We start from the raw sequence: 14,670 nt of genomic DNA on the forward strand, positions 1-14,670 counted from the left end.
AAGTCTGAAGTTATGACTTACTTCACAACGATACATATTTTTAAAACTGGATTGTCTCTGTGCTTTTCTTATTAAATTTCTAGCCAACTGCTAAAACTCGTGTGACGGATAGGTGTTGAAACTGTAGTAAACGTTTTATTCATTCCCAACCAATATGTCATCAAATAGTTTCATCAAAAGGCTAAAAAATTAGGCACGAATCACGGGAATTGAAACCAGGCGTTAAGAATAATGTCTTATCTCCGCTAAAACAAGAAATGACTAGTCGCTTAACTAAAGGGGTCGGTATTGTTTTGCTCCTTCTGTTGGTTTACTGTCGATTGTGTAATTCGACACAGTATAGTATTGAAATTGCAAGCTTGCATATTTCCTCAATCATTATTGCAACATCGTGTTGATGCACTGGCATAGGCAGAGAAAACTCGGGGTGCACATATTTTTTAACTTTTAACAAGTCAAAAAATACCATTGGACAAAACAAATAGCGACATAGTTGTGCCGACAGTTAGGAAAGCGTACCATTCTCCCTCGCTCAATTTAGGCCCTTTTCAAGCAAAGTACGCCAAAAGGTCAAATCCAACTAGACGTCTGTAGGTTCGTTTTAGGCTGCATACTACACAACTGGAAAATGTCCATTCCTGCTTGTTTTAGTTTTGACATCGCGAACTGTAGTAAGTTACTTAATACTTACTACAAAATGCATATTTTTGTTCTACCGCTGTGAACATAGAGCTAATGAAAAACCCAGGGTATTTTTTGATAAATGTTTCCCAATTTCCTGTTTTAGGCCAATTTAATTAGCTACCCTGTATCGACACAGGATATAATTAGCGCCACGCTGTAACTCTCCCCAAATTGTCTCTTTGCGTTATAATGAGAAACTGAGGTATACATTTTACTTTAACTAGACTTTCACCGTTAAACACGCCAAAAGCTATTTTAAAACTAAGTTAAGTCATCACTATATCTAGTCGTTAATTTCATAGCCAATGTGTAAATAACATTTTCGAAGCTATACAAAGGGCCTTGCAATACAATTAAAACGCCATTTCCGTTTCAAAGATGACTAGTTCGAACCGGCCGAAAGTGTTTATTGTTTGTTAAACTTTTTGATGGTGTCTAAAGCAGTGAACATAGGACTTGATAAAGTTAAACCGTGACACAGCGTTTAGGAATGGAAAACCATCACACATCGTATAGTTGACATTAACTAATGTTGCATTTGTTTAGTCGTATTTCGTCTCTATTTTGTAAAGGGCATTGGCAGCCAAACCATAGAGAAGGAAAACTTTTAACTATAGGCAGCGACAGTTCATATTGATACAGGCATATGATTCTGTAAAAGCATAAACCCAATAAATGATAAGCTGCAGACAGTGCACACTGTTTTGACCTATGAGCTACACTGATGAGACATAGTGTAGGCTATACTGTCTGCAGCTTGTCATTTATTGACTCTATTCTTTTTATCTTATGATTCTGTTTTTGTTGGAATATAGATTCGCCGAAGAGAACTTTTGTTGATAAAAAGCAAAGAGGTTTGCACTCATGGTGACAACTACGGTTATAAGGTCTGCAACAGAGTGTGTTTTAAGTATGTACATGTTCTGGTGGTCTAGTTTTTGATTAAGCAGTTTTCAAAGTCGTGTTCTTTTTCAAGGTCATTTAAATTGTTTTCCTAATTGGTGCAGGCTTTCAATAGTTTTCTGTTATCTATGTCCTAAAGATTGAAAAATTAGCTACGGATCTTATGGAATTAAAATCTGGCGTTGAGAATAACGTCTCATCTCCTACACAGCTGAGAAATGCCTAGTCGCTTAACTAAAGGTTTCGGTATTATTTTCCTGCTTCTGTTCGTGGTTTACTGTCAATTGTGGAAATTTGACACAGCATTATTCAAATTGAAAGCTCGTGTATATCCGCAACCATTATTACAACAACGCAATGATGTCAAATGTGCGACCACGTAAGTGCTGGTGTTGTTCAAAATAATGTTGTATGCATGTTTATTTCAGTTCCTTGCGCCATTTATTTGTTATTCTCCTGACGAAGCGAAACTGCAAAATATCCGCATGTGTCAGAGCAATTATAGAAACAAAAAGGTTACATACGGCTGTTGACTTTTATATACTACATTACCGGTAAACCATTTATATGTTTGTGGTCCACGATCTTACTTCAAAACGCGTTTTCGTCTCTAAATTCTTAATAGCTTGAGCCATGCAGGTTTAAAAGTTTGCCAGTTTCTTCGGAACGATGTTTTTTGTGAAACAGTAAACAATAAACACTATGCATTAGACAGTAACAAGGCGTACAAGAATCGGGAGCCTTCACAACGTTTTGCATGCAACGCTTGAATTTTCTTGTAAAGTTTGCGGTGAGTAATTTATCGTTTCTATACAGGAAGTCCCCGACAAGTTTCCTCAAACCTTACATCGTGCCTGCGAGCAGGAAGAGTGGCTTAAGGTGGGTGGGTCTAAGTCTACCGCATAACCAACTTATACGGTGGTCTTCATGGGTAGAACTGTTAATATTTAAAATACCAATGTCATTTGCATGCACAACAAGGGTATATGGCGGTGCTTAATCGTGTGTTTCGCACGGTATTTTCAAAAGCGTTCAATTTGGTTATTTTAGGACGATAGAACGGTATTTGCTGGATGGTCCAAACTCCAATGCTGACTTTAAGACGGTGCCACCACTTTACCAGGCAAACCACAACGCATCAAACATCACAGACAGCTGGTTACTGAAGTAAGCCCCATCTTAATTGTTTCCTCTATTGTCGCTGCCAGACTTTCGCCATATTTTCGTTACGAAAGCGCGCTGCGTTTATCACATGCATCCTATAGAATTCGTGATATGACGGTTTAAAGCATCCTGTCTGTGAATGTTGTCATGCCTTTGTTTTTCACAAAACTCCGACATTTCATTATGACTCACAAATTGAAACAGTTTTATGGACAAATATCTCTGACACGTTCTGGTGATAACAAGAAGTATATGCAGTGTTCCCGGAAACTTAACCAGGAACTTAAAATACTGGCAAGGCAACAGGCAATGTTGATGCAAGCTTGAAAAGTCGTGATACCCAATTCTGCCCACAAAGCTTGATAATACAACAGAAATGTAATCACGTCTTGTTTAGATGCCAATCTGTGTTAGCCTTACAATTGATTATCTTTTGTCTACAACTTTCTTTCAAGGCCGGACTTGACCACCACATCTGACCGCTACTTCATGGTTATCATAGTAAAGAGCGCAGTTAAGCTTCGAAAGCGACGACAAATGATCAGAGACACGTGGGGATCTGTTCAAACTATCAACGATAAAAGGTAGGAAGAAACCTTGGCAAAATCACGGACGTCAATTTTAATTGTTTGGTTGGCTTCACGGTGCCGAGGTAAATTTCCCTTAACCACGACGCATAACAACACGGAAGGCCGGGGGTTTCTGTATTCTCAACTATAGTAGACCATGGTGCATATCCGTGCCAAATAGTCAAACATCATTCTACTTCGAGCTTCACAATGGGGACGTAATTTTAGCCCAACCCAATTGATTTGAATCCAGGTGTTCATACGTTTCTTGCTCAATACAACCCATTGACGTGCACGATTTTTTTCAATTCCCAACCAGCAGCCCACAGTGCATATCAATACAAAATAGCCTAACAGGCATTGGTCCCTGAACTTCGCGATTCAGGAAGTCATTTTAGCTCAATACAACCCAATCAAAGGCAAGGATTTGTGTATTTCACCTAGCACACCATGGCGCATAGCAACACAGGAAACATAACAGGCATTGGCCCCAGAGTTTAAATGCAGCCAATTACCTTTAGCTCAGTACAACCCATTTCAACCCATATTTGTATGAGCAGTACAGTACAGTTTACATATTAATAAATATTTAGATTTGCGGTGGTTTTCGTCGTGGGACAAGTGTCTGACAAGACCTTACAGAACGAAATCGCCTTGGAAAGTCAACAATACAACGACATTCTTCAAAGCGGAGTTTCCGACGATTATTCAGCATTGCCTGATAAAGTATTGTCTGCATTCCAGTGGGTAACCTTTGACCTACAGAACCGCACTGTCTTTTACGGGTTCACCGATGATGATTGCGTCATCAATCTACCGCTGACGTACGACTATTTCTCGACCAACCGAGATGAATTTATAAAGTCAAACGCTATGCATTGCGCGTTTATGTACAGTGCCGCAATTGGCCCAGAAAGGTAAAGAAATGTTTTCAATAACTGACAAAAAATGTTATAAATCAAAATGGAGATAAAGTATGACCACTGTGCCAGAGTTGTAAGTCGGGCTGGGTTCGGGCTGAGGTTTCTTGCAAGAAACGGGTTGATTCGGACCCGACTAACGCATTTTTTTGAGTAAATTTAATTAGCTAAGTTGGCAGTTGCTGGACCTGACCTTATGTCAAACAGCTCTAAAACGATTTGTCTATTGTGTTTATTGTCTTGGTCTTTCCTGAGGCTTCAGTTCATAGGCCTGTCATTCAAACTTTCGGTCCTAAACAGGCGTCTTAAAAACGATTCGGGTTCGGACCGGGTTTCGGGCTTGTACTTTCGGGTTCGGGCTCCAATTTTAGGCCCGTTACAACTCTGTACTGTGCACTAATCTGCGGAACTATGTCATGCAATATTGCGCACCATGAAGCAAATTTGACCAGTGTTGAAGTACTGCAAGCCACAACACATAAATCGTCCCGAGACTGATATTTCTGTTCATTTTGCAGATCGGGGCGTTACGGGGTTTCAAACAACACTTACCCTTGGGGTCGCTTGCCCCCCTTTTGTCACGGAGGATTCACAGTCCTACCCCAACAACTGATGGTTGATATATACCAACAAGCACAAGTAACAAAACGGTGAGCCACACTTTCTTATTGCAAACCGCTGAACGTTTTTACAACATCTTTATTGTGGGATTTCTTACTCTTTTTTGGAGGCATTTTCCTCATGATGACTACATGTGAACTCAACGATTTTAAATTTGCACTTGCTTCGTAAAACTTTGCCGAAGACCTGGACCCTAGATGCACTTTTACATTACCAAAGACGGTAGCAATCGGGCCACAGAAACTAGCTTGTAGAAACAAACTAAATGCGCGTGGGAGAACAAAATGAAAACAACTCTGTATTTGCCCTAACATTTAGTCTAAACAGCCACCGGTCGTATACGTTACTAATTAGGGCCGCCACTTCGTAAATAAACCTACTTTCCTCGTTCTTGTTTTCTTTACGCAATGGGGAATTGCAAGTAGAATTCAAGCCACGAGTTTCTGCTTTCGCACCCATAGTAAACCATGGTGCATGTCAATGCCCAATATCCTAACAGGCATTGTACTTTGCTTGTTCTTGTTTTCTTAACGCAATGGGGAACTGTAAATAAAATTCTTGTGTGGGGAGACTCTGGCAAAATGGGTCGTTGAATACAATCTCGGCCAACTTGAAATTGGGCTTCAAACGACTTTGAATATGCGGAAGCAAAATGTACACGCAACCTTTCTAAGACTTGTTTCCGTTGTCAAATGTATGAGGCTAAGAGTTAGGCAAAACGGTTTTCAGTAAACCTTTCTGTTATTGTTTACTTGCAGCTATGACATGCATCTGGAAGACGTTTACATACTTGGCATCTTGCGAACTAAACTTGGTCGAGGCAACGACAACATAAAGATTGCTTACGCTGACGGCAAGCGAGGCCAGATTGGATTCTACATGGGCCCGTTTGTGTGGCACTTAGGACACAACAAGGTCCTATTTCGCTCAGCTTGGAGAGTGGTTTTCAATCTAATGCAAGTTACCACTGACAAGTATAAACACGAAGGCTTCTGGCCGTCATCACAACTCGTAAGGGCTCAGTTTAACAACCAAGTTGAACTGCCTCAAGACGTGGATAACGATGAGTTTTTTTCCAAGAACTTTGCTGGGCTTTACCACGAACCTCCAGTTGAGTGTCAAAAATGTAAAAACAACAGTGTAACGTGATGAAGTCACACTGTGATAAAGAAAGCTAGAAAGTTTTGAACAATGCTCTTAAACCTATTATGTCTTCCATTTTTCACACTTTAGAACTAATCCTGTGATTTCTTGTACCGATTGGGTTGAATAAGTCAGCGGACGTAAAATGAAAATGTTAAGTTAAAAAACTGGCGATATAAAGTGACATTTTTAATAGAGCAGTTGTTTATGAAACAGTTGTGCATATTCAATCATACACATATATACATATACACTGTATTGCAAGTTACTGAAGCATTCAATGAACCGCCATCCTTATTTTTGCACTCATAGACCCATCTGGCTGTGAAATACACTGTACACCCTGGTTGTAGAGCGCCGCTAAAAAGGGTAAAGAAAATGACAAAAGCTCTCATTTAAATGTAGTGAAAAATTCGTTTCAGATTGTTCCACCTACTACACATTTTTGTTTCAAAGTTCCGTTTCTTCATTTAGTGTGCTCATATCAGAAAATCACCGTTGTTTTTTCTATGCACATGATATGCACACTTGTCAACATATATACACATTTGTTGATTGTTTTTATTCTTGGTAAGCAATATCTACGTCGCCCGAACGTCTGACCTTTTGCAGTTTCCTTGTGTTGTTTTTGATTGTTTGATATTGATCGGTTTTTAAGTTTGATGTCAATCCATCAGCTTTCAATACCACGCAATGCTGTTTCATTTTATTTTGCTCAGCAAGACACAAGATGCCGAGACTGGATTAGAACTTATAACTTTGAGAGCACAAGGCAGTAGCCGTACTTACTCAGTCATCTTCGCGACATTTAAACCTAATAAAACGTTTTAAATTGCATTTACCAAAATTATTTCAGGTACAAAGAGAAACAGTTCTGTGGACAGACCACTCGTATGGCATTTAAACATGTTCTTCGTATTGAAAAGTGAATGATGTTGGAAAAAAACACTTTTGGACACAAAATTACTTTTGCCAACATTCAAGAGTTTTAGTATGGCGATAAAACAAAATGAAAGGTAATTAAATTATCACATATCGTTTTATGTGTTACCATTTTGGGTCATCACTATTGTGTTATAGGGTAAGTAAGGTATTTAATATACCAAATTCATTTTACAAATGGTTACACATTGATACATCAGGGGGTTGTAGTTGAACTAGTTTAGACATGTTGGATAGCTCATAATACCATGCTGCTGTTGATCAAAGTTTGTACATTGACAATATTTTCATTGCTGCCCCCTTTTTTCTTGGAACTGATATTAATAACGCCGTTCAAACCACAGACGATAGAGCAAATATACTCCGATGAATAACGATTGAGATTTCCCAACAGATTATGTTCAACAAATTTTACTATGCTCTATCTTGTGAGGGATCCAACGGCTTTAATGACAGTAAAAGTAAAAAAAAAAATTTCGGCAAATTTTTACCACCTTATGTCGACGCCGTGATACAATGACTATCAAACTGTTAAAATGTCTTGTAACCTTATCGGAGCCGTGCTATGCATTGTCCAACATATTTATGTGTAGGAGGATGTCAATTGCGGTTTCAATCAAATATATTTATTTTACTGAAAATTGATCTATTACCACGTTTTTTTGTCTGGGGAGTTAATCTGTCGGATATTTTACTGCTTGTTTAATATTTTATTGTTGGGCTTGACCAATTTCGAACTGATTTCTCTCAATCTTTGTATTTTAAAGACGTCAATCTTTCATGTTTTATCTTAATCGGTTGACATTAGTGCCGCGGTTAGCTGCAATTTGAGTTGTATAGTTTGAGCGTTTTTTTTAAAAAGCTCATGATTAAGTTATAACCCCTTGGGTTTGGCTTCCAAGCCAGACGCATAAAAAGCACAGCAACGGTTTCGATTTTATTTTATTGCGCAGCTACTCTGATAAGCACAAAACGATATTGAAAAGTTAACATGCGAGTAAATAGCAGATTGGACTGACGCCTTTGAGTGATTTTACAAAAAGCTTTAATAACCAAACTGTAATTTCAATTGAAATATTGCAAAGCATACTATGTATACGTACACCACACCGACCCCAATTCAAACCACGCAATCGGTTTGAAAATCCAAAGACAATTAATGCAACCTAATTTTAAACCCTTACTATTAACTTTATGCAAAATCAACAAAGTTATGGCACTTCTAGTTTTAAAATTATGCTAAACAATAAAGTATTATACCATACATTTCCATTGAATAGAATTAAAAATTTCAAATTAATTTTTAATTAAATCAGGATCCTCCAAGTTCCGCCATTACCTGTAAAAAGGAAACACATATTATTTGTTGACTGGAAGAAAACTTGTTTTAAACTTACTTGTAAAATATCATAATAGTTGAGTCAATATCACGTCTTGAATGAGCGTATCCGTTTGGCGTGGACTGCTCAACAGATGCCCTTCCATTGCCGTTCCAGTCTGCGTAAAAATGATAGTAATAAGCATCTGGTTTTACACCTACGCAAGTACAGCCAAAATAATAGTAGTATATTTTTTAACTACAAACCCGAACTCACTTGTGAAATCATTGCACACATCGTCATCAAAATGGTAGTCTGTTCCAACACCACCAATGCAGGCGTACTCGCTCAAACAGTTATTTAACCTAAAAACAGTCTAAGTTTTTGATTTTATGGCAAGCTACGGTTAAAATAAAATTACGTAGTGTTTTATATGATGGTTTAAATAACTTGTGCATTCCATTCGGTTACGCGGATAATTTCTGTCGTTATACTGGCGTGTTGTAAAGGGTGTTTAACTTTGTGAAATGATTTCAACTTTGCATTTTCGCCGAATGAAATGCATTTTGAAGTTTACAAAATGACAATCAAACGGACCAACTTTGAAAAAATCACGTCAGTTTGGATTTACATACTGGGCTAACTGTCTTGGACTCGACCAACATTACTGAAGTGCATCTTGTTTGCTTTAGTCGACTCTCGGAAACTTGTAAAACCACTTACTTGATCGCCGGACACATTGCGTAAACGTTTCCATTGCGACCGTATGAACGAAATTGTATGTAACCGGTTTCGTAATCTTTCAGGAAAGGTGGAATCATCGCTTGGGCGGATGACGCGTCGCCAACTGTGTATTGAATCGGAGCAACCAATGGGTTGTTCACTTGGCAACTGGGTACTAAAATGTTTTATTTGTCATATTATACGCATTGGTATATATTTAGATGAAAAAGACAAGTTGATTGATTTACGGAACGCTTTTTTTCACATTTCAACAGGCACCTTAGTTCAGTAATCACTACGTTACAAATGGGACATCGTGCTATGGCATATACCAGTGATCTTAACCGGGTAGAAAAATTGGAGTGGATGAAGGAACGAAAAATGTTTTTAATTGTTAAGAAAGGAAATTGTCAGCTGCGTTACTTCCATATCCTTTCAACACTTTCAGTTTAAAAAGGATGATTGGACTACTTTTTTAACAATCTAAAATCTTACCTATGTTGGGGAATTCTGTGAAGACGTCCAGTATTATTGTCATGACGCTGGCTAACTCTGTGTCCGATATCAATCCCCCCTTTTGAGTTCTGTGGAAAATAGACTTTGTTTTGTGCTTTACGATGGGTTTGCAATCATTTGACCCGTGTTAATCAATCTATGAATAAATTTCTCACCTTGATAGCAAAGTATATCCGATAAAAAAATTGGCTGAGTAATCTCTGACATACATGTAATTGTAGTAATAGGTTGATGAAGATGTATAATAACTTGGATCCATTGTGATAGCAGCGGTGGAATCCCAATCCTGTAAGATAACATTGTATAAGCATGGTCTTGTTTACAAAAACAAATACCTGTAAGTACTTGTTCGTTGGTGACGACATACATGACGTCACAAACACTTGGTGACGTCATCCCGTACCGACATTTGCACTCGTACTGTAGTTTGAAATTTCCCTGTGAAATCGTGTTGGAAATAATCTTTGTTTCGTCGCTGTTAGGACGATATGCACGGACCTACAGATATTCGTTGTGTAAAACATTTACCTTGTCATTTTTTATCTTAAGGCTATACTGACATATAATTCTGCGTATGAATTTTGGTTGTCATAGTTGCCATGCCATGAAAGACCAAACAAAGGATAAGACTTGCGACTTGAGTACATTGAGTTTGTGTAAGAGCATCTACAAAACACAAATGTGGCCAATCATTTACTTCTTTCTTGTTAGTCCAACACTTACTTGTATTCATATTCATAGTTTGTATTATATGAGCATGGCGACGTGTAGAAGTACAACTAAAAATAAAAAGTAAGAATTTTTTCGCAATCACTGTTGTTTGCAAATCAACTTTTTCAAATAGGTCTACAAAATTTCTTTAACTCGCTTGCAAGTACAAGAGTTTTATGTTAAACATTATGCATCCATCCACTAATTTAAGATGTTATCGCATAGAAAATTTGTTTAAATGCCTAAACTTTAAAATTATTTGCTGCATTTTAAAATTGGCTTCTATTCAGTGATACTTCCATGGGTTATAAAACGTTTTCTTGAACGAACAGTGTGCTAATCTGTTAACTGAAAAATTGATAGTATTTGCGTGGACAAGGTCACTTGCGATTTCTAGTATTTAAGTTATTAGTTATTATTTAAGTTATATATTGATTCGCGTATCATTTGTTTTACAAAGAAGTACATATGCTCCGTAGTCTTCAAACATATTTTCTCCTCCGTCTTGTATCCGATTTGAATAACTCCCATAATCATAAAAATAGAAATCGGAAATTTCTCTGGTGATTTCAGCGGACCGGAGAACTAAAGCGTCCAAAATCGGATTGACGTCAACGTACACAGCTGTAAACACAAAATACAAAACTTTTTTAAAGTAAACACAACGCAGCGTTTTTAGTAGTTTAAAGATACATAAAAAAGACTTAGGATAATCACATACAAGGACATTGCATTAAAATATCTGTAATTATTTTTTTTACTATCGGTTGGTTCCATTCCACTTTGTTTAAAATGTTTCGGCATATGTTTTACTGTTATAGATAACTTTAGTAAATAAAGAAAACACTAGCGGAAGAGTAAACTGTTAATAACAATAGTGTTGATCGCAATATTGAAAAAATATTGAAAAACTTTTTTTACGGTCGGTTGGTTCCAAGGTGTAATGATTGTTAAACATGTTGTGTAGATTTCCTCCAACGTTTTTTAAAAACTGATTGTCTGTGTGATATTGAAGAAACGTCTCATTCAGGATTTCATTAATCGGTGTGTGGTTGGGAACGTGCGAAATCATTACGTCTGTTGCCTGCGCAAATAAAGTAGCAGTTATTTTTTTTGATCAAAATTCAATTAAAACCATGTAAATCATGAAACTGCATCGCAATATTAGCTGTATTGATGAAAGCAATAGAATACCACCAGGTTTGAAAGTGATTGAACGTCAAGATGACAGTCTTACCAACATAACGTTAAACCGCACTGTTTAATCGTATGCTTTAGTACAGTGGTTTCCCAACTGCGTTAAATGTTTGTAAATGCTTATGTATTTTTCTTATCTAGCCACTCAGTGGTAAAAAACATACCTGCATTTCAAAGTAAGCTGCGTTTTTATAATCAACAGACGTGCAATGGTTAATTTGGCCAAATGTGTTTTCATTCTCCCAGTTTCGATAGTCTGAAAGTTTTCTGGTTAATAATTGAAATTTAGTAAGTTATTATAAAATCCTGACCATGAAGCATTGATGACGCGCTCTGTTCATGGTTAAACCAAACATCTCCGTTTGAGCACTGACTGTCAATATTGTTTTCATTCACCGTTGCGACTAAGGTTCAGCCTCCGCATGAAGCATCCATCGCGCAATACGTCTGTGCAGAAGTACGCTTTTATTAAGCAAAAAATATCAGACAGCTTAACAACAAAAATCCCTTGATGTCTTGCGTTAACACATTTTTGTATTTGTTTTGTATTTACTAGAACTTTAGTTTTTTTCGTTCATATTTGAATTTTCTTCATTTTTGTAATGTTGCAAGAACACCCCCAACCCATTTTTACACCAACAATCCCGAATTGGACTTAAAAGTTACATTTACTAATGTCAAATTAAAACACAGATGTGGCCGAGTGTTAGACATGAAATCATAGCTAAAACCCCAACCTGACTTTAAACGCTTGTACCATGTTACAACTTAGATTCAACCACTACTCATACTTCAAAGGAAGCAACATCCTCAGTTGGTTTGATCACATATACACCATTTTCGGTGAAGCCTTGGTTTTTCAGTTGCAAGCAGGAAAGCGCTGGATTAGCAAATGTTCCAAGTTGTGGTGTTGGACAATCAGCTGCTGAACGTGTATCAGCTGGGTTCCATTCAAACCCTATTTTAAAAAGTCGTAAAACTTAATTCCTTATTTTCTATCTATGTGTGTTATCTGACGATGGTTTAAGATTTCAGCAATTTAGGTGCTTCTAATTTCCATTTAGGCAAAAACAACGCGTTGCAAACTAATCAGAATGAAAAAGTATTTGCTTACCGCTATTCATGTCCCTAACATCTTTGCGAATGCCCTGCAGAAACAATTAATTGCAACCATTGAGTTGAGTTTGCTTTTGAATGCGTTTTTTTACTTACTGAACTGATCAAAATGTTGAGGACTCCAATTACAACTAGAGCTATTATCAGGAACAACTTCGTTGCCGATAAAGCAAAATACCACTTCGAATGTTTCATGATAGTTTTCCCAGGATAGACATCTAAAAAGTTTTCAGAACCTGGTGAACTTCTTTACAAAAATACTTTTTCTCATGAATCAATCAATCAAAGTTCACATGCAAAAAATGTTGAAATTTAATGAAGGTTAAAAACTACAATATTACCTGGAAGATATTTCTCTCTTTTCTTCACAGTTTGATCAGACGAAGAAGTCGGTTCAAGTTTGAAAACCGTATTTACGTATCCCTCACTCATTGTGCCTGATAAAAGCTGTTACCTCTGTTGTTTTCGCGTATCAAATGCAGTGCACGGAAGGTTGTTTGAGACAAAGAGTTGCAAACTTGATCGAAGTTCACATTGACAGAAACGAAAGTAATTAATCCTGCTTGTTTTTGCACTGCTTATCAAACCTTTGACGCAACTATAACCTAGCTTGTTTACCAGTTCAATAGATGAATAGGCAGTGGTTGGCTCCAGTGGTTTGGTAATTATTACCAACCACTCTAACAGCTCAGACGAGATTGCTTAAGGTCCGACCTACCTGTAGAGTCCAAATATACATTGCATAACATTGGATTAATCAATACCGGTAGTTTGAAGACTATTTATTTCACTTTGTACATGCCAATATGTGCTGTTCTATTTAAATGGTTTTCTGACCTGCAAACCAAAGTTTATAGGATACTAAGTTGAACTAATATATAAAGCTCTACGACATTGTGGAATCATTGTAAATTTGACTGCACCATAGGCTTCTAACCGTCACTGAAGTATTTAAAATACGCCACAGCTATTCAAATTCTCTTGTGCATGATGGGTTTCTTACATCTTTTTTGACTGATTGCAATTTTACTTAATGATTAAACGTTATCCCCTTTACACCTTTAAAGAAAACAATAAATAACTTACCATACTTTTTCCACTTGTTTTGTTATGTTGATTCGAACTTGGACGTATTACCACCTTAATAAATGTGTGCAAAACATAACAATGATACTTAAAATCAAGTATTGGATTACAATAAATAACCGACTTGTAGTGGAGATTCACTACAGAACGGATGATCTTTTCCCGACGGCGAAGTACCGAGTGGTATTCTCAGCATTGAGTTATGAGTTATGTCGTTGAATGTGTACAGGTCATCATTTTTGTTTGCTTTTTGAAGAATTTGCTAAACCCCTTGTATTCAGTCAAAGTAGGGTGATTGCCTTAGTTGATAAGGAATGGAATCTTGTTTGTGTTTTGGGGTTCATCAACCTCTGTGTCCCAGGCTATCACTTTGTGGAACATATGTTTCCATGACGACGGATGGTTGGGGCTATGGTTATTTCCCTTGGCCCCATTTGTTGCAATTTGTTATGAATGTGTTTTTTTAAATAGCACTTAACTATTAAAGAAACTTATCCCGAAACAAGGTTAATGTAACTTAAAGCAATGAGAGAATGTTCATAGTGGAAACCTTCTAAACATAGTGGAAATCTTTTTCTATGCTATATGGGTCATAATCCAAAGTTGGTGGGCGAGAAACTACAAAAATAATTTTTACAAGTATTTGGGTCGCGACAAAGAAAATTTGGCAACCACGCACATGTGTATGTATTTTCTCACATGCACAATTAAAGGACCTCGCATTAGCACCTTCTATGCTCTGCCAAACCTCAGATTTGGAAAGCCTGTTGGCGGTGACTCGATTACACTCCGTGCATCACAAGTCAACTTCATTTTATTTCATGGCCATGAAGCTTTGTGTGTCAAAACCGCCAACCCGTATTTTTATCTCCTTTTCTCTCAAAGTTTGAGCTAGATAAAATTGTAAACAACTGTCAGGGTTTGGCGTTTAAGCCACGATGCATGAAAAGCACGTTTAACGTATGGATTCTCTTTTATTGCACCGCGATTTTTATCAACACAAAGCTTTGTTAAAAAGTTGACCAGTAATTGATGAATTTGACTTGCAAGTAATTC

The 14,670-nt window shown here is 37.2% G+C and overlaps 1 protein-coding gene across 1 annotated transcript; it reads left to right on the top strand.

Annotated features, from left to right (window-relative positions):
* Nucleotides 1-682: 682 nt before the first annotated feature.
* LOC145220212 (uncharacterized) lies at nucleotides 683-6,812 on the top strand. The gene is made up of 7 exons (XM_080087487.1): nucleotides 683-1,966; nucleotides 2,404-2,466; nucleotides 2,638-2,754; nucleotides 3,207-3,335; nucleotides 3,914-4,237; nucleotides 4,759-4,890; nucleotides 5,620-6,812. Exons 1-7 carry the CDS (start codon nucleotides 1,806-1,808, stop codon nucleotides 6,008-6,010), a joined length of 1,317 nt encoding a protein of 438 aa, XP_079943613.1. The 5' UTR covers nucleotides 683-1,805; the 3' UTR covers nucleotides 6,011-6,812.
* The last annotated feature ends 7,858 nt before the right edge of the window (nucleotides 6,813-14,670 follow it).

The sequence above is a fragment of the Phallusia mammillata genome, chromosome 3, assembly GCF_965637545.1.
Source record: "Phallusia mammillata chromosome 3, kaPhaMamm4.hap1.1, whole genome shotgun sequence".
In the NCBI taxonomy this organism is placed as follows: domain Eukaryota; kingdom Metazoa; phylum Chordata; class Ascidiacea; order Phlebobranchia; family Ascidiidae; genus Phallusia; species Phallusia mammillata.